General features: G+C 49.9%; 1 protein-coding gene across 5 annotated transcripts in view; it reads right to left on the reverse strand.

Moving 5' to 3' along the window:
• The window catches only part of BICDL1 (BICD family like cargo adaptor 1), a 101,952-nt gene that overhangs the window by 3,803 nt on the left and 78,247 nt on the right, over positions 1 to 19,902 (reverse strand). For 4 of the 5 annotated variants that reach the window (XM_032309172.1, XM_032309174.1, XM_032309175.1 and 1 more), the window contains 5 exons: positions 13,698 to 13,877; positions 12,846 to 13,064; positions 11,613 to 11,756; positions 5,320 to 5,450; positions 502 to 622 (listed from right to left, as the gene is read on the reverse strand). In XM_032309172.1, the coding sequence (XP_032165063.1) occupies positions 502 to 622; positions 5,320 to 5,450; positions 11,613 to 11,756; positions 12,846 to 13,064; positions 13,698 to 13,877 (795 nt within the window). The remainder of the gene's footprint in view (positions 1 to 501; positions 623 to 5,319; positions 5,451 to 11,612; positions 11,757 to 12,845; positions 13,065 to 13,697; positions 13,878 to 19,902) is intronic. The other variant, XM_032309177.1, reaches the window with a different exon arrangement.

Consider the following 19,902-nt stretch of genomic DNA (forward strand, 5'->3'; position numbering starts at 1 on the left):
GCTGAGGCACTCTGAAAACGGTGGTCCTAGAGAGGAGGACACACTGACTCATTTTCCCCCAGGGTAGTGCCCTTTGGAAAAAGGAAGCTGGCCTTTGAGAAAGGGAAGGGCAGCGGTGGCTCACATACTTCCAGCTGTGACTTTTCGTCCCACCATGTAGGGCTTCTGGGGCCCTCTGTGATAACAACTGTTTCTTTCCAGCTAATTTAAACAGAGTGGAGACGGCCAGCCGAGGGAAGCCCCTGCTCCAAACCTGGCGGTCACTGCAGCCCTAAAATCTGGCACTGCCTGGGGCTCACCGCTCCGGACAGCATCCTCAGGCCTGCTTCCCTGGGGACTGGGGGAGCACAGGCTCTGAGTCTTACCAGGTGAAGGCGGGTTACTGCTCACCCACGTGCGCAGAACCCTCTAGTAACAAACTCTCCTAATACTCTGCCTGGATTCAGCAACTCCTCCCAGAGCCTCGTCTTCCCTCACCCTGGGTCTCAGGAATCTCCTTACCTGCCAAGCCTCAAGCTGCTGCGAGAGGTTCAGTTTCTGCTGAATGGCATCCAGCAACTGGCTGTTCAGAGACATCATGTCCATCTTGCACTTGGCGAGTTCCAGCTCCACAGCATTCTTCCTAAAAACAGACAAGCCGGGTGAGCATGGGCTCCTTGTACCAGAGGCATCTGATTCTTTACCTGGGGCGCCTGGAGTCCAAGGATAGAGGAAACAAGCTGTGACCAAACTCAAAACAAATAGGAACTGTGACAGTAACTAGGATGTTTCTTGCAAAGGACTGGGAAGTTCCCAGCATGGGTTCACATCCACTTCAACGGTGGTAACAACGTGCAGGTGAAGGGACTATGGGTCCTCCCGTCGCAGAGGAGGAGGGGCTCAGGAAGGAGGATAAAGGAGGACTGGAACCCAGAGGACATCAAAGGCCTCGCAGCGCACTAAGGAGAGGCCATCATTCCCCCATAAGACCCATCCCCAAGGGAGGTCAAGACCTCGTTCTCCCAGCCCCTCCTTTTCAGGAACAACCTCCCCCCACATAAGGGATGTGTCCTAAAGGCACACAGGTGTGCAAAAGTAGCCACACAGTGGTGATGATCACAGCCTAGCTGATCACAGTCACCAACAATCAGGGCACTGGTGGTAAATTATGTGATGGAACACAGTCGTCAGTAACAACCATGACATTGAATATTCATTACTCAGACATAGGATGTAATGCTGAATGGAGAAAAGCACCCCAAGCCAACGTCCGGTATGGTGCCGGCTTGTAAAAGAAAAACCACCTGTGTGTACTTAAAGGTCATACACAACGTCGGCATGGCTATCTCTGGCTGATCATGATGGGCTCCCATATACTCCTGCATTTTGTTTTCACATCTTAATGTTTCACATATTACTGTTTGCCTTTTCCAACATTCCTACAACAATGCAAAAGAAAAAATGTTTTTTTCCCCCGGGGTGGGAAATGGGAACAGAAAGTGCGAGAGGCTGAGCAGCTTCTGCAGAGGCACTGGTTGCCCGGCTGCCAAACTGGGCATTCCTTAGCCCCTGTCATCAACTGCCTTTTGCATTCGAAACGGCAAAGCAGAACCGCCCCACGCACCGGGCCAGCGACCAGGGTGCACGTCCCAAGGACGGCTGCAGGACCCGCCTGGGGAGCATGACGGCTGCGGCAAGCTGAGCACGGCTGAGAGGCGGGGCACTGGGGGAAAGGCACTCGGGGCCACCGCTGGGACCCGCACTTCCCCTCCGGCCTCAAGTCCGATCCATGAGTCACCTCCCCTGACACCTCAGGGCCGCACAACGTCGCCCCACCCGCCTTTCCCACAGAAGCGTCTGGAGAACTCGCACCACCCTGGTCCGCCCGCCGCACTGCGGTTGAAGGGACAGGAGCAGGGGCCGTCCAATGAGCGCCGGCGTCTCAGACGCCTCAGGCTGCCCTGTCACACCCGCTGCCATTGGCTGCTGGCGGCGGGCGGAAATCCTCACGCGGCACCGTTGCCATGGACGCCGGGCCCGCCACCCCCGCAGTCGGGAGGAGCCGCACCAACCCCTGGCTCCGGAGACCGCAAGCAGCCTCCTGAGCTTCTGGGCGTCTCCGGCAGGTGGCGCCACGAGAAGCCCGGAGACCCCGGAATGTGCTGACCAAGGCCTCCGGGCGGAGGTCCGGCAGCAGCTGTGCGGCCAGGCTGGCAGGGGGTCCCCTTCCTTCCCCAGAACCGCCGCATCCCAGCCTTGGACTGCACCCCAGAGAACGTTTGCTCACTGGAGAGTCTCGGTGCTTTTCATTCCCGAGAGCCCCAGGCCAGGAGAGCTAAGCCGCAGAGCCTGCTGATTGATACATTAATCAGAATTTTAAGTATTATCTCAAAGGGCTAGAAGAAGTCCTTATTTAAATGAAACAGCTAGTAACCGACTCCTTTTTGTTTTTGTGAGGCAGACTGCTAGCCCCAGATTTTTGCTTTTAGTGACGACTTTTACCTGTAGGTGACGAAGCCGTTACTTAACTTTTCTGAGACTCATTACTGTGCAGAATAAAGAACACCTTCAGGTTTCTGTAGCCCAGGGAGAGAGGAAAGTTATTTTTCCCGGGGGTTCCCACTCCTCACTACGCACTAGAATCACGCGGTGGGGTAGGGGGCACTTCTAAGAAGTAGCTCCAAACCAGGAGATTCAGACTGAACTGCTCCAGAGAGGGCCCTGGCTCCCAGGGAGTCCCCAGATGATTCCAAAGTGCAGTGCAGATGGACAGAGATGATGTTTAGGAAAGCATCCTGTAAAACTCTTAAGGTCCTACACAAAGTGTGCTTCCCCCAAATTTAAATGATTCTTTAGGTCTGCTGTCTCAATTCTTTACACCAAGAGTTTAATTTCTAAGGGACAGAAAAAGAGCAAACCTGCTGGAGTGATCTAACCGCCTCCCTCAGCCCCAGCCTTATTACACAGGGTCCACGAAGGCCAAGGGCCTCACTGCACAATGCTGAGTACCCCGGGAGGACAGTCTGCTCATCAGCTCAGTCGGACACCGGGAGGTTCACTGGGTCACCTTTGGCAGAAGGCAAAGGCATGCATTTCAAGGTTTCACGGGGACTTGCTGGCCTCCCCGGTCCCCCACGTCAGAGCTAGGTTCCACTTATTTTAAGGGAGAGGACTAGACAACTTCTGTTTCTTCCTTCCTGCACCCTGGTACGTTGTCTGGTTGTACCTCCCGCCTCCTGTGCTGATGGCAGAATACGGTCAGAGCCGGATGTTCAGCTCTCGTTTCTTGTCTGGTGGAGAGAAGGTGACCAGCCATTCTCTACTTCTAACTCCATTCTGCTTTTTATTCCCGACAGGCTTCTACAATTAGCACCTTAATTTTACCATTTTATTCCCTAACTGTATGACACAATTTCACCCTTTGTTATTCATGAAAGTACACTCCCACTCCAAAATATTCCAGTGCTATTCAAGTATTCGCTAATGAATCAAATATTCTCCAGGAGTCCAGTGGCAGAGAGGCCTGGGTTTGTGAGCCTGAGTGTACTTCCTAAAAGAATTGGAAATTGTCAGACAAGGTCACTGGAGGTCCTGGCCAGAGAGGCAAGGGGACGGAAAGGTAGAACTAAGTAATGGAGATGATGAAATGATTAGAGAGCTGGCGGAAGGGAGTGGGCAAGTGTGTGGAGGTGAGAAGGGGAAAGGTGTGGGGAATTTCAAAGTCAGAAATTAAAATTTGTCGTGTTACTTTTTTAAATGGTATATAGGGGACGCCTGCGTGGCTCAGTTAGTTAAGCGGCTGCCTTCGGCTCAGATCATGATCCCGGTGTCCTGGGATCGAGTCCCACATCGGGCTCCTTGCTCGGCAGGCAGCCTGCTTCTCCCTCTGCCTCTGCCTGCCTCTCTGTCTGCCTGTGCTCGCTCTCCCTCTCTCTCTCGCTCTTTTAAAATCTTAAAAATAAATAAATAAATAAATAAAGGGGTATATAGTATCTACTTACTAATTTACTTCAAATGGGCTCCTTTTAGTTTGCTGACAAGCAGCCTGTGTGGTAAAAGGAAAGGATGTGGGGACAAGGGTCAAGAGACCTGAGGGGGAGGCCAGTGATCACTACTGGCCGTGCAGCTGGGGAAAGCATCTCAGTTTCCTCCTCTGTAAAAACTGGGATTAAAAATTTTAATTCTCGCTGTGACTGAGAGGATTCAAGGGTGAAATGTTTTGTAAGCAGTGAAGTGACACAGATGTTTTGAACGTTTGAACGTGTTGCAAAGTGCCCCGTGAGCAGACATTTTCAGTACCTTTTATCTCCTCACAGTGAAGAGGGCAGATTAAATCATGATAAAGAATCATTTGAAGGGGGATGGGGAATATTTAAAATTTTTTTTGCCTATGCACCGTCAAATTTTTTTAATGTAAGAGGATGCATTTCTTCTCTGCTAAAGAAAACCCAAAACACTATTAAAATATGACCCAGTTTACTGGGGATACAGGTGAGAGAAAACTGCTGAATGACACTCTGAGGACCCCTCAGACCCAGAATGCGGACAAATCATCGGTGTCTTCAATAAAGAGATGCCATGTGAAAAAAGGATGGGGGGAACTTAGGTACATATGAGCTAGACGGGGTTTGTGGGCTTTGAAGGCTGATTCTAATCAATTATAAAAGGACATTTATGGGGCAACTGGTTACTAGATGATATTAAGAAATTACTGTAAGTTTTTTCAAGTGTGACGACCTTATTGTGGTTGTGTGTTTTCCAGAAAGAGTATCTGGTAGAATCTATACTGAAGTGTTTACGGATGAGATAAGGGATCTTGTGATTTGCTTCCACACAGTTCCACAGGAACGCAGCCGGTGGGATGTAGATGAAACAGTCGGCCATGTGCTGATGAGGGTTGAAACCAAAAGACAGGTAGGGAGGGTCCATCTTACTTTTTTCTACTTTTGTGTATGCTTGAAAATGCCGAAAATAAAAAGTAACAAAAATTCCCCTAAAAAAAAGAAACCCCTAAAAATAAAGAAGTTGAGGTAGATCTATATAATGAAATTGGAAAGCTAAGATATACAGACACGCAGAGCATCGTCCCAACAATACTTTAAAAAAACCCAAACAAGCACATATAGCTGGATACACCCAGAAGAAAGAGCTGCACGGACCACACATCTGACCTCCAATAGTAGTGTCTGTCTGGGGAGAAGAACCAGACTGGGGGTGAGGGTGGCTAGCAGGGAAACGCTTTCACTTTTGTCGTCTTCTGTAGCATTTCACTTTTAAAACTGAGCTCATACTCATGTTGCTTGTGATTAAAGTAAAATTTGACAAACCATGCCCACTCACTTTGCAATGGCCTCGTCGCGGTCCCGGATGGCCTTCTGAAGCTGCTCCTTTGGCTCCTTGTCCTCAGATGTCACTCTGAGTCGGTCTCTCTCCTCCTTCAGTGCAGTCATCTCCACACTCAGCAGCGTCACCTGATGGGAGACCACAGGGATGAATGTGGGGCTACCACTGCTGCTGGCCTGAGGGGTTGCCCTGAAAGAGGCAGAAAGGAACAAGCAGCCCCAGGTGGGTGCTTGTAGCTTCCCGAGGCTCCCGGCTCTGAGAGATGCCCAGCTCTTCCGGAGAAGGGATGCCACAAGCTAGGCTGGAGCCCACTGGCAGGGGTGTGGCGGTGGGGATGAAGTTCAGCCCCGGACGGCAGCCACAGGGGTCAGATCCCCTTTGGACGTAACATTCCACACCACCACCTCCATTTCAAGGCACTGGCAGGTACTAATGAAGACCACATGTGCATCAAGGCCCTGAAACGCAAGGTTACGGGTAGGGACTCAAGTTTTGTTCCCAGCCATCTTCCACTCAACAAGGAACCCTGCTATGCACAGGGCCCTAGCAAAGCCTGGCTCCCATTTCTGTAAGGTACTTGATGCAGCCTGGTCACTCAGCTTCCCTGCTCAAAGCCATATGGAATTTAGACACCCATGTGATACCATTTTTCACTCAAGCCTGTTACCTTTTCTGTGGTCCATGCCTCAGTGAATGGTCCCACAGCCTATTCACTGGGGGTCATCCTTTGGTGGTAGGGAGCCCTTCCTTGTGGCTCCTTCAGCGACCACAGCTTACCCCACCCAGTGTACAGGAACCCTCTGGACACCTAAGGATCTGCAGTGGTAGGAAGCGTGTCTCATTCATCTCTGCATTTCAGAGCCTGACTCTATGATGCTCAATCTGAAAATGCTTGTGCAGTAGACAACTATCTTCTTCTTGGCTAGTCATCATCCCAAATGCATTCCTCCTTGAGGGACACTCCTGGTTACATGAGTCTTGGTGAGAAACAGGGGATGCCCTCCCAGTAAGGTAGCCAGAAGGGAGAGACATATCCTTTCCTAGGCACACAGACATGGAAAGGTGACCTAGATGTGTGAGTCACATTTCCCTGCCTGGGACTGCCATTCTCGAGGGTTCAGCAAAGCCACAGGTCAGGGGGAAATTATTACACTGATAGCAGACTGCTTCTGTGGCCCTACTTCCTATGGCTCATTTCTGTTTTGGAGCTTGGTTTTCCAGCCTTCCTGCTGATTCTGTTAGCTATCAGATTTAATTCCAATACAGTCTCTCTCTTGTTTTTTTTTTTTTATTTTTTTTTTTTTTTTTTTTAAGATTTTTTTTTTTTTTTTTTTTTTGGACAGAGAGAGATCACAAGTAGGCAGAGAGGCAGGCAGAGAGAGAGAAGGAAGCAGGCTCCCTGTTGAGCAGAGAGCCCGATGTAGGACTCGATCCCAGGACCCTGAGATCATGACCTGAGCCGAAGGCAGCGGCTTAACCCACTGAGCCACCCAGGCGCCCAGTCTCTCTCTTCTTAAGTTAAGCAGAGAGTTTTTGTTGTTTGCAATCAGAAACCCTGCTTGGTAGAACTTTCGGTAAAAATTTTTGAATGAATGGAAGGGTGGGAGCCCCTTCTCAGTCGGTAGGCTCAGACTGGAGTCAGGATGCCTGGTCCTGCCCTCTTGTTAAATATTACACATACTTGGACACTTTCCCAAGGGAGGATCTATCCGTACGGGTCTAGTCCTCCCACTAGGGGACAGATGCCACCTTTCGGTGTACTCCCCTCCTCAAGTCCCAGGCCTCAACATCTTCAGACAGACTGAAATTGAGCAAAGACCCCAGAGCAAGGCTGAAGATCCAGCTTCCCTGAAGATGCTTCAGACCCCAAGACTGAGGCTGCACAGTGGCCCTCTCCTGGGGTAGAGGTGCTTTGGAAGAAATCAGAGGATGCCCGATAATGAAGGGGCATACAGGGCAATTGTTGTTACTGGGCACAATGGATGTTTTATTTTTTTTTTTTTTTAAAAGATTTATTTATTTATTTGACAGAGAGAGATTACAAGTAGGCAGAGAGGCAGGCAGAGAGAGAGAGAGGAGGAAGCAGGCTCCCTGCTGAGCAGAGAGCCCGATGCGGGACTCGATCCCAGGACCCTGAGATCATGACCTGAGCCGAAGGCAGCGGCCCAACCCACTGAGCCACCCAGGCGCCCCTGGATGTTGTACTCTTAGGGTCCTGGCACGTGAGCACCAGGTGATCTGTGCTTTCAGGGTGGGGACAGCTGCGGTGAGCAGGGCTGCCGGCCACAAGGAAGAACAGGCTGGGGCGCCTGCAGAGGCCACAGGATGTAGCCAGTCCTGAGACACGCAGGCAGCAGGTGAGAAACCCAGCCTCACCCTTCTTACTTGCAGGTTCTGTAGCCTCGTAGGCCTGAAACTCAAGACCCAGAAAGTACCTGGCAGAGAGAGAGCCAGACCTTCTCCAACCAAATCAGCCCTAATGTGGCCTTGGGCTGGCTGTGTGCCAGACAAGGGTTTTGCCAGCTGAGTAAGCTATAGATAAAACAGATAAAACCACATGCGAGGCAGGAAATGCCAAAATTTAATAGGCTCCAGAAAAAACTCCACAAGAACTTTTTGCTTTGGTCTGGAAAACTTGGTCAAGGTAGAGACAGACCATCAGCTGTCTTAGAAGTGACAAGGGACTTCCTTCTTTGAGCTGCACATACTTTTCATAAAAAACAGGAATAAAAATAACTAGTTCCCCACATCAGGTTGTTGTGAGGCTCAAATGAGGTCACTGACACCAAGGATGGAGCTCAGCACCCGGCGGGAAGCTCTATGCCCTTCTCTTCCCCACCCCGGCGCAGACCTACTGCTGGGGCTGTTTACACACTGACTCTGGTGGCAGCCACCCCTAACTCCACTTTTCCCACATAAAGTAGGTGTCCTCATGAGTGAACAGGATCAAAGAAAATATCCTGAAGTCATATATCCAGGGTTTTCTTTGCCCATTTGATAATTATTTTTGTGCCTATTCTAGGTAAGGCTTGTGCTAGACGCTTTAAGAGAAGACAAAGAGAAGTCAGACCTCAAGGTCGTCCTCGTGGGGGCTAAGGTTACGTGGGCAGAGGAGATGGAAGTGACGGTGACCATGACACAGCAGGCCTGAGGGCTCCAGGGAGAAGGGAATCAAGGGTTTGAAGGAAGAAGTGAAACCTGAAGGATGAGTAGGGCTGGTATGCGCAGGTGGCCGGGGAGAGTCTTCCGGACAGAGGCCAAGGGCCAGAGAAAAGGCCCAGATGTGGGCAAGCACAGAGAGTGTGCGCCATGCCCTTTCACAGTCTGTGTTCAATCGACTAAAACACAGGAGGGGAGATGAAACAACGGCGAAGAGGCTGGATGGCTGCCATGCAGCCAGTCTGTGGGGCCGTGAGAGTTTGAGGCTTCCCGCCATGGGACAAGAGGACGTCGACTAGAACCTGTTTCCAAGCTGTGCTTCAGGAAGATCAATCCAAACCATGTGTGGGGTAGGTGGGCTGGGGAAGTGACGGCCAAAGCCACGGTGTGACGGCATGGAGGTCTGAAACACGGCGATGGCTAGGAAGCCGGAGAAGAGAGAGCACAGCGAGATTTCACACAGGAGGGGCCGCCCAGATGTCATCAGTGACGGCCTTAGCGTGCCCAGTATGTGCTCCGCCGCGTGGTCATGGCCCTGTGGGGAGAACTGGCTAGTGCTCCAGTCAAGCCCTATAAAGGAACCAAACATAGGACTGGGACTATTCCTTCCTTCCTTCCTTTAAGATTTCCTTATTTATTAGAGGGAGGGAGAGAGCGAGCGAGAGAGCGAGAGAGCGTGCAAGTGCATACGCTTGCAGCACGAGGAACAACGAGGAAAGGAGATGGAGAGGGAAGAGCAGACTCCCTGCTGAGCACGGAGCCCAACGCGGGGCTCCCTCCCAGGACCCTGAGATCATGACCAGAGCCGAAACCAAGAATCGGCTGCTTAACCGACTGGGCTCCCCCAAAGGCCCTGGGCCTGGGACTATTTCTCAGTGCACCTCCCACAGCCTGGTTTCGCGGCCTGGGGATCGGTGGCGGGGCCCCCCAGATAACTGGTTTTCCTATTGCTCTGAACATCCTCTCTGCCTCCCAGCAGCTGCTCCAGACCCCAGTGAGCCCTGCCCAGGAGGGAGCAGGAGCCTGCAAAGCTGTGGGGAATGTGCAGGCTAAGTAGGGGTGGGAGGGAGCTCTCCATGGCATAGGGGTGTGGGGCGGTCTTCAGGTTTGGTTACAGATTCTTGTCTCAAACATACCTATCAGTTAAAATTAAACCTGGGCTCTCTTTTACTTAAATTTGGATAGGCTTCTGGGGGGCTGGTCACTTCCCCTTCCAGGTCCTACAGCTTTTACGTCTGGCTCAGTTTCCGGAAGAAAAAAAGAACACCGTTGGCGGGGAAAGCAGTGGGCTTGGAGGCCGGATCATCCCTTGGATGAAGCTTCACCCTAGTCTAGCGGCGGTCTGCTGGCACTTCGGTTTCACATAAGTATGTCTGGGCTCTGGCCCTTCCTCCCCGCCGCTCCCCACCCCAAAGAGGACAGAGCTAGTTGGACTCCTCTCAGCATTCTAGAAGAGGCTGTGGAGCCCAAGGGCATCCATCCTGAGCACCTCAGCGTCTAGAGCAGTGCAGGCACCCAGGGAGGACAAGGGGCCCACTTGGAGGGCCACCGTGTCCGAGGCACGCTATAGTTCGGTCTGTGTCCTACCCGCTGCCTTGGGAGGTCGGTGTTACCCCCATGGGCTGGTTCTGGATAGATGTACTTTGGCTGAGAGATCTGCTGCCTTGTCTAAGCTTTTGGGAAGAGATGACCCACTCAAGAGGCCCATGGGGCTGAGCAGAACTCTCTGCTTGATGGCATAAACCACTTATCAGCTGAAGTATTAAGGAGAATGCCCTGGTGGAGACAGGCTTGGAGAGAGCCGTGTCCAGACCCTCAGCCACTTGTGCCTTGCCCTGGTTTCTCAACAACGCCCCCAGCTCTTTCTAGCTCTGCTAGTCTGAGAAGCAACAAAACAAACCAGCCAATACCAGAGAGCTGATAAGAAGCTCCCCCACAAAAATTTAAGCGGGTTTAAGTAAATGAAACTTTTATTCACCCAGAGAACAGTCAGATCCACCTTGTCCTGTTTTTTGATTCTTACAGTTTGAAGACCCAAGCTGCTGTCTGGACCACCCCTGGCCAAACTACCGCATGAGCGACTCAGGCTTTAGGCATGACAATGTCCTCGGCTGCCCAGTTCCATTCTTTGGGGCCTGGGCAGAAACAAGCGACAGCTTTCGAGAGCATCACTCTGGCCTCACTGTCTGTCACTCCCAGAGAGAAGGGTAGAGCAAGAGCTGCGCGAGGGTCTCCCAGGATCTTTCAAGAAAATTATAGTAGGATGTCCAGTGGGTATGAGCCCCCAAATCAGTTTATTTCTATAAGGCCCTTTAAATTTAAGAACTACTGACTGAAGCAAAAGCCAGGCTTAACCTCCATCTCTCAGCGACCTGTGGCGGCAGGAAGGGCTGACCAGCTTTGGACGAGGGAGGAAGGGGGCACAGGCTGGCTGGGGGCAGGGGTTAAAACGCTACCTGTTTGGTGTCCCTCACACGTGGGACAAAACACTACTCCTGACCCTGTCAAAAGGAAGCGCCTTATTATTTCTAGGACAGAATCTAGAAGCTCCTGTCTGGGTTGGGGGCTGCTCTGAGCGCTTTAGAATATCTCAGACTGGAATACAGATGTCCTTCTCCAGGATTCTCGAGAGAAACGAAATGATGATCAAACAGAAATGGAACAGCAAGAGCAGCAGTAAGTGCTTCTGAAGCTGAAAAACAGGCTGGCAGAGGTGACGGCATTAGAGCGAGAACAGGCCGGCGAAGATCAATTGCTTCTTGGTTTGCAAACTTCCCTGCTTAGAAGCTGCTGGAAAAACATCCGTGAATGTCCTGAGAGCTATGGCACTTCAAACTGTCAGAATCCGCCAGATAATTTGGGCTCTGTGGAAGGTAGCATGTCACTGGAGGAAATGGGAGGGTCAACTATTTTTATCCCTAACAATTTTACTTTGGGCTAAACCAGAGGGTTGGCTGCTTCTCTTGAAGACGCTCAGCTTACCTCAACTTCAGGTCACTGTCCTCTGAGGACCTGTCAGGGGAGAGCCACTTCTCATATAGACGAGGGAGAGGGAAACTCATGAGGGTCCCAAGAGACCTTGGGGGACACATGCACATTTCCTGCTCAGGACTGAGGACAGGGGTGCTCACCTGACTGTGGAGTTGCTGCAGCTCCTCTAGGCTTTGCCTCAGTTTACCCCTCTCTCCCTCCATGAGTTCCCTTAGGGCTCTTGAGTCCTCACTGGTCTGCCTTATCTGTTCTTCTAAGGAGTCATCGTCAATTCTCCGGGAGCTCTGACAGTAAAAGAGAAAGCCACCACCCGGAGAGATGGTGCAAGCAGAGGTGGGTGCGGTGAGACGGTTAGTGGGAGGGAGAGAGGGGGAGGGACGGGAAGGGGGTAGAGACGGGTTGGTTTGGAGGAGAGCAGGATAAAGGAGATGAAGTGGGAGGTGGAGGGAAAGAAAGGGAGGGAAGGAGGAGAGACACAGGAGGGAAGAAAGAAAGGGTTAGAGGAGAGAGACTCTCTTGCCCAATTTGGATCTTCAAACATTAGCCAGACATTTATTTTGGTTTCAGTCTTCAGGGGAGGGAAGTCAACACCTCACTCTGACCGCTCCCGTGCCCCATGATGACCCAGTCTCCACAACTAGAGCACATTCCACAATCCACACAGCACGTTCAGGTAAGGATAGCCACCCTCTCACAGGACTTCATCTAATATGGGGAGAAAGATGTTGACTGTTCTGTAGGAGGACAGGCCCCGAAGAGAGACAACTGCCCGAGAGTCGGGGGTGGGAATGGAAAGTAAGTCTGGCAGAAATCTGTCACGAAATTGGAAGAAATGCCAGTCTGCCCAGGAAACCCACGGGAACATTCTTCTCCTCCACAAGAAGAGCCACATCTGGAATTCTAAAAGGCCCTTGTTGATCTTCTCAACTTTCTGTGCTCACTTGTGTCCTTTTAGCAGAAGCTCCAGATCTTTAAAGTTTGCCTATTTGCAGCTACTCCACCACCAGGACCAAAGAACCACAGAAAAGAAACTTGCAGTTTACACCTAGATCCAAATTTCTATATTCAAAGCTTCCAAGGAAAGTCCTTGACCTCGAGGCCACCATGGCCTGGACTTAACCATATGAAGAAAGGACTCCACTTGTATGCCAGTGTCTTCGGAAAGATGACTTTGGAACCTCCATTCCCTGACACTCTGTCCCTCTGCCCGGTCACCAGTATAGACTGCTCTCGGACCATAAGGGCTCTGACACCGTTCTTGAAGACTCTGCAAGGCTCCCCCTCTGGGACTAACCTCGTCCCCCTGCCCTTGCCTGCAGATTCCCACCAGCCAGGTTGTGTGGGCTGAGGAGCTTCTCGGCCTGGCTGCTTACCGTGGGCTCCATGCCGTCCACAATGCTCTGTATCAGCCTCTTGAGCTCGCTCAGGGCTGTGCGCAAGCTGCCGGCCGGCACATCCTTGGCAGATGAAGTCTCTGAAGACTCGTCCATCGAGGAGTCCGTGGAGACGGCCGAGTCAGCACTGTCGTTCCCTCGGAGGTGTGAGCAGAGATAGCGAACTTGGCAGTAGGCCTCCCAGAGCTGCAGTCTCAGCTGCCCCACAAAGAACCATTCTTGATTATGGACACTAGAGAACACTGTCCCTGCTCATCTTTTTCTAGCATAGGAACCCAACATACTGACACCCTAGAGACTAATACTAGGAAAAAAGATTTTCCTTTTATAAATCACCTGTCCTAAGAAACACTCGTCCTTGTTCTGGGCCTAGTACATCTATGCAGACTCCCAATTCTTAATTTCCCAGCCCTCCCACCTCCCAAGTGTCATATAAGCACACCCTTATTTAGTTGGTTACTTTGATAGAGGAGTCACGATTAGGGGAGTAAGTGGTTAGTAGTAGTATGAAAAGAAGCCATCTGGATAGATCGTGAGTGTTCTAGAGCCCAGTCAGTGTAAGAGGACGAGGCTGAGGATGAGCCAACAAGCCTCTCCTACGAGGCAAGGGGGCAGCAGTGAGCCCGGGACAGGCTGTGGGCAGAGTCTACTTCCTGATGGCTCTGCCAGTAGGCCTAGGCTTCCGCAGGTGCACGCCACAGGCCCTTGCGGGGAGGAAGCTGAAATGGTAGGCCCTGTGCCCCAAGAAGGATGGACAGGCTCCCGCAGTCCGGGGCCTGCCCCTGTGGTCCCTGGGCAACCTCACATGCCAGAGGGACAGGATATCAGCACCTGCTCCCTCTCTTGCTCCAGCTCCTCGGCCTCCATGCTCTGTTCTATCTCGGACAGAAGGGACGTGCTGGTGGCCGCGGAGCTCTGCAGGCTCCTCTCCTCCGTGAGCTCGTCCACCTTCACCTGCAGCTGTCGGTAGGAGAGTCGCGCCTCCTGGAGCTCCAGCTGGCTCTGATGCAACTTTCAAAAGAGACAACAAATGGTCAGTCGTGAAGCTTTCCCCAAACGAAAACAAACAAGAAAAACTGATCCCAAACCTGATCATGCTTATATGTCTAACCACCAATTTACAGAAAAATACAGAAGAGAGAATATGCTAGATTACATTAGGGGTGTGCAGGGGGTAAATTCCAGGTTTGGGAAATTCTGCAGGACAAACAGCTCAGCTTCCTTAACATACACATGTTAAGAAAAAAAGAAGAGAGGGGGGACCATAGATTAAAAGAGACTCAAGAGACATATTAACTAACCGTGATGTATAGGCCTATTTTAATTTGCATCTTGATTCAAGTAAAAAATGTGAAGAAACAATTATGACATTTATAAGAGTTAAAAATTTGAACACTGGCTATTTGATATATATATATTTTTAAAGATTTTATTTATTTATTTGACAGAGATCGATCACAAGTAGGCAGAGAGGCAGGCAGAGAGAGAGAGGAGGAAGCAGATTCCCCACCGAGCAGAGAGCCCGATGCGGGACTTGATCCCAGGACCCTGAGATCATGACCTGAGCCGAAGGCAGCAGCTTAACCCACTGAGCCACCCAGGCGTCCTGGCTATTTGATATTAAGAAAACAGCACCTGGCTGGCTCAGTCAGTAGAGCACGTGACTCTAGATCTTGGGGTTGTGAGTTCCAACCCCATGTTGGGGATGGAAACTACTTAGAAAAATTAAAAATAACCTGCCTTAAAAAAAAAAAGATTGACTGATTTATTATTTGACAGGGGGAGAGAGACAGCAAGAGAGGGAATACAAGAAGGGGGAGTGGGAGAGTGCAAAGCAGGGAGCCCAATGCAGGACTCGATCCCAGGACCTGGGATCATGACCTGAGAAGAAGGCAGCTGCCCAATGATTGAACCAGCCAGGAGTCCCTAGAAAAATAAAAAAATTTTTAAAAAATATTGCTTTTTTCTCTTAGTCCTGTGGCTATTTTTTTTTTTTTTTAAAGATTTTATTGATTTACTTGAGAGAGCAGAGTACACAAGCAGGGGGAATAGCAGAGGCAGAAGGAGAAGCAGGCTCCCCACTGAGCAGGGAGCCCAACATGAGGCTTGATCTCAGGACCCTGAGATTCTGACCTGAGCTGAAGGCAGATAGTTACCTGACTGAGCCACCCAGGCATTCCTGTGGCTTTGTTTTTTTTAAGTTCTTATTCTTTATTTACAGATGAAGTTATAAATATTCTGGGATTTACTTCAGAATAACATAAGAGAAGCAAGTAGATGTAACGAACTTAGGGTAGGACTGGCTGGGGCTCAGTGGTTTGTGTAGCTGGCAATGGGGTGCATGGGCCATCATCACATTATTCTATTTTTGAATTTGTATGAAATTCTTCATATTAAAAAATAAACATACACATAGAAAGGCACACAAAGTAAGGTGATGAAGACTCTCACCAGAATGACTAAAATAAACAACAAGATAATAATGGTCACCAAGTGCTGACAAGGATGTGGAACGTTTGGGACTCTCACTGCTGTCAGGAATGAAGATGTACAACCACTCTGGGAAACTGGCAGCGACCACTGCCACTGTCCCACAACCGCAGTCCCACAACCTAGCAGCTCACTTTTAGGTGCATATCCAACACGAACGGCTGGGTATGTGCGTGCAGGGCAAATAGGATGTCTATAGCAGCATTCTTCTTCTTCTTCTTCTTCTTTTTAAATGTTATTTATTTATTTGACAGTGATCACAAGTAAGCAGAGAGACAGGCAAGGGAGAGGGGGAAGCAGGCTTCCTGCTGAGCAGAGAGCCCGATGTGGGGCTCGATCCCAGGACCTTAAGATCATGACCTGAGCTGAAGGCAGAGGCTTTAACCCACTGAGCCACCCAAGCGCCCTGCAGCAGCATTATTCTTAAGAGGAATAATGGGAAACAATCCAAATGCCAATACAGGATGGAGAGATACAGGCACATGTGGGAATATCATACAGCAGTGAAAAAGGACACACTGCTACTATATGCCATAACCTGGATGAATTTCATAGACATAATGTCAAGCAAAAGTCAGACATAGAACAATTTATAATATGGAATTCATTTATAAAGAATTCTAAAACTTCACTGAGATAGAAAAGATGAAAGTGGAAGAAAGGTCTGCTTTTGAGGAAGTGTCAGGGTATTGACGGGGAAGCAGAAGAGGGAGGCTTGTAGGGTGCTGATAATGGGCTTTATCTTGATCTGGGAGGTGGTCACAAAAGGGTATACATTTGTAAAAATTCACTGGGATGTCTACTTAAGATTTGTATGCTTTACTATATGTATATTGTATTTCAGTAAAAAAATTAAGGAAAAGGGGGTTGTTTGGAAAGAAGCGGAGGGTAGGATTAGGAGTAATATTTGGGTAGAAATACCAAGAAGTCCCAAACTCATGAGAAAAGAGGTCTCTGCCTACTCACAGTTTACAGATAAGGCCTAGGCCTGGGAGGGGCTTAAACAGCACAGGAGGCTCGGAGGAGGAGAGGGACGCCAGCGGTGGAGGGAACAGCAGTGCAGCGATCACAACACAGAGGTGAGGGCTCCTTCCCTCTCTTGTGAACTGCTACATCACACCTCTCCGCATTCTCTGGGACCTTCTCTGTGGAGTCCAAACAAGGCCCCGCTGCCTGATGAGGTTACTACTGCCCAATGTCAACGCCACCATGGCCGCTAAGTGCCGAACTCTCCGAGCGCACTCCATCACTACACTAGCTCTTAACAAAACAGACCCTAACGGCAGAATCTTCACCTGCTCGCTGACCACTATGCACATGTCCACACAGGACACCTGCGCAAGAGCAAGGCTTCCTACTCCTGTATTTATGGACTGCCCACCTACCCCTTTTAAAAGATTGTGGGGCGTAGTGGCGGGAGAAAGAATTTTCTGGGATTTAGATTTAACTAATTTATCCTTCCATAACACAGGACTTTCGGGGTCACCCCTGTTCATTATAGAGAGAGCAGACATGGTTCGGTCTGTTCCAGACCGCTGGCCAGATAGGCTTGTGGCTCCTGCAGAGATGCAGGCCCTGAGCTCCAATGGGTAGCAGCTCTGAGCTCTGGAGTCCTCATGAGTGCAGCGAGCTGCTTTGCAGAGCCTCCAACCCACTGCTTAGGTGCCCTAGGGTCCTGCCTCTGCGGGTTAGTATCAGACAACGGCTGGCTAATGGCACCAGTGATCAGATGAGCCTTTACCAGGAAGAGTCTGGAGCCTGGCTGCTCTGAGAATGAAAAAGGAGTGGGCAAGCCTGCTCTGTATGCATGGTTCCCATGGGTCAGCAGTACCTGCTGGTCCAGTGGGAACTCCTCCAGCCCCAGTTTTGAGAAAACACAGAAGAAATTGGGGTTAAAAAAAAAAATTCCTAGGAAGCATTTGGCACAATTACAAATGGTATACTACGTTGGCAAAATGCTTTACAATTATTTTCTAGGCAACTCCACATACATCCCAGCAGGAGAAGTTCAGCACAGACAAGTACAGGTTCTCATGCACTGGACAAAATTAGTTCAATTACTCATGCACACTCGAGGGTGCTTAATTAGTTATAACAGCAAGAGAACCAAAGACCAGGACAGGTCTGCCCTCTCTGGTGACTGACTGATCCATAAACCCACGTAGAAAAACCAAACCAGAGGAGTCTATTAAATACAAGAAACCCTTAAAATTATAAATATCTTCCTTTGTATGATGAAGATGACACTCAAATATATTTCTATGTATATATAGATAAGGGAAGACACCAAATGCCTTAGTTTAAGCTTACAATATTCAATGCCCCTCAAAAGTTGGCAGAGGTGGAAACACCTCCCATTTCGCACTGAGGGAACTAAGACACTATGATGTTATGTGTCAGAGCAAACTTCGTCCTGCAGGCCCTCTGTTTCCTGGGTCACCCCACAGAGTGGGGCCTATGCTTTCTGCTGAAGAAATCCTGGGACGAGGTCCCTGCACCTACCGGTAAGATGCCCAGGGGTGTATGAATTGTAGAGGGCACTTAAGTGATCCTTAGAGGGACGAAATCCTTTACTGGGTATTAATGTCCAGTTTTCTAATTTATTGGGTATTCAACAAGTAATAATTTTTCTACCTACTGTCAGCCTGAAAAAAAAAAAAAAAGAGAGAGCTGGAGTTGGTCAGCATTAGACATTAGACAATCTGCATTAGACAGCGGAACCCAGCCACATGGTGGCCTAGATTCAAGGGGGCTACACTGGTTATGCAGGCCTGATGCTCGCCTACTCAGCCTTCCTCTCATCCTTTATCTGAAACAAAGGATTAAAATCATGGAATTAGATACATTCCAAGGCCACTAGCTCTGCATTTCACATGTCTGACTTAGACCTCTCAACTACCGCCTGAGTAAGCTGGCATGTTTATTCCTGTATCAGTACAGGCCATTTTAGCAACAGAAAAGGGTTTCTGGACAACACTGGTAATTAACAGCAGCTTAAGAAAAATTTCATTCACAAAAAGGTGGGAATGATAAGAATTCAGCCCATAAACACATATTCTCCAAATGCAAGTGTGCACTGCCTGATTTGATACAGGCCATGCAAGGAGCGACACTCTCATTGTTGAAAAAGTTCAGTTGGAAGAGAGCAGACGTGCAGACTCGAGGTTGACCTGGGGCTCTTGCAGCCAGAGCGCGCACAGCCCATGGCGTTAGCCAAGGTGCTGGATCGCACACGCTAGTCCTGCTCTTCCTGTCCTTTTGTCCCCAGTTCTTGGTTTGAGATAAGGACTTCTCCTTTGTGAATTCAAGCGAGATTGAAAAGGTCTTTTAGGCAAGGGTCTTTCCGCATTTTTCTGTACCTTTCCTTCTCCTCCACACTCTACCTGCGCAACCTCAGAAGAGTGCCTCGAAGGGGTTCAGAAGTGCTGGTGAGATGCTGACATGCAGAGGCCCGGCAGGCACTAGACACTGTCACCGAGCACCGCGGGAAGCAGGCCGGAGGGCTCTAATTTCACTTCAACCAAGGACTTAGTACACGAATTTGGTAAATGATTCACTTTTTTCTAAGCCATAGTTTCAGGATGTATGCAAAAGCGCTCTGTTCCCTGTAATGAAGTATACAAACACTCATCACCCTTAACCACAGCAATCTTAGAATATGAGTTGACTCCTTTCTGTCTTGGAAACAGCTGTGAGGCTTTAGCCAGCATCATTTTCTAGTCAACATCTATGGAAGCCTTACTGTGTGCCACATCCCAAGCTGAAGGCACAAAAACCCCAGAGGGTGGAAAACTGCTCGTTTGCCCGTAAAGAGGTTAATCACTTAGATGGCAACTTAGCTGACGGTATCAATAATAAGCGATGTTAGCCTAAGATATTTCCATATCCCACATCCTGGAGTCTTCCTCAACAGCCAATCGCTGATCCCAGTGGGGCCTGCCATACTGGTCTTTGGGGAGGGACCTGCCTGGTGCTGGCACACATCTGGCTGACCACCGGCGCACGAACGCCGCCACCGCAATCTCTCCCCCTGCTGGACAAACTCCGAGGGCGCCCAGGGGAAGGGGCACGCTCTTAGCCACTGGCCCCAGGTGCTCCTAGACCACTCCGGCAAAGCTGCCTTTGTAGCAGATGTCATACTCTGTTTCCGGGGCGGCTAGGAGCAATTATCGTTTTGTTTAGGGGGTTGTCAAGTGTGAGCCTGGGGATTTAGCTGAGGACTAGGTGGCAGGTCCCAGATAAGGACAAATGTGGCCATGAAGCGATTTCCTTTAGGAAGGAAAAAGAAGCCGATTAAGTTCACAAAGGGTCAGCCTATTCCTTTTCTAGCCACTGTTAGAAGCAGGATGGGAGTCTTGCTGTGTTCAGTGGGCAGCTTTGTGATTTCTGCTCAGTGCAAGCTGGCTAAATGCATCAGCCCGGGAAACAGCGGCAGAGAGCACTGTGAGCCACGCACAGGAAATCACAGGCTCCCTCTGAACCGCTAGCAGATTTCACAAACCCTAGGAGGCGGAATGACACTCCTCATGTTCCAGTCATGTTAATA

The sequence above is a fragment of the Mustela erminea genome, chromosome 13, assembly GCF_009829155.1.
Source record: "Mustela erminea isolate mMusErm1 chromosome 13, mMusErm1.Pri, whole genome shotgun sequence".
NCBI lineage: Eukaryota > Metazoa > Chordata > Mammalia > Carnivora > Mustelidae > Mustela > Mustela erminea.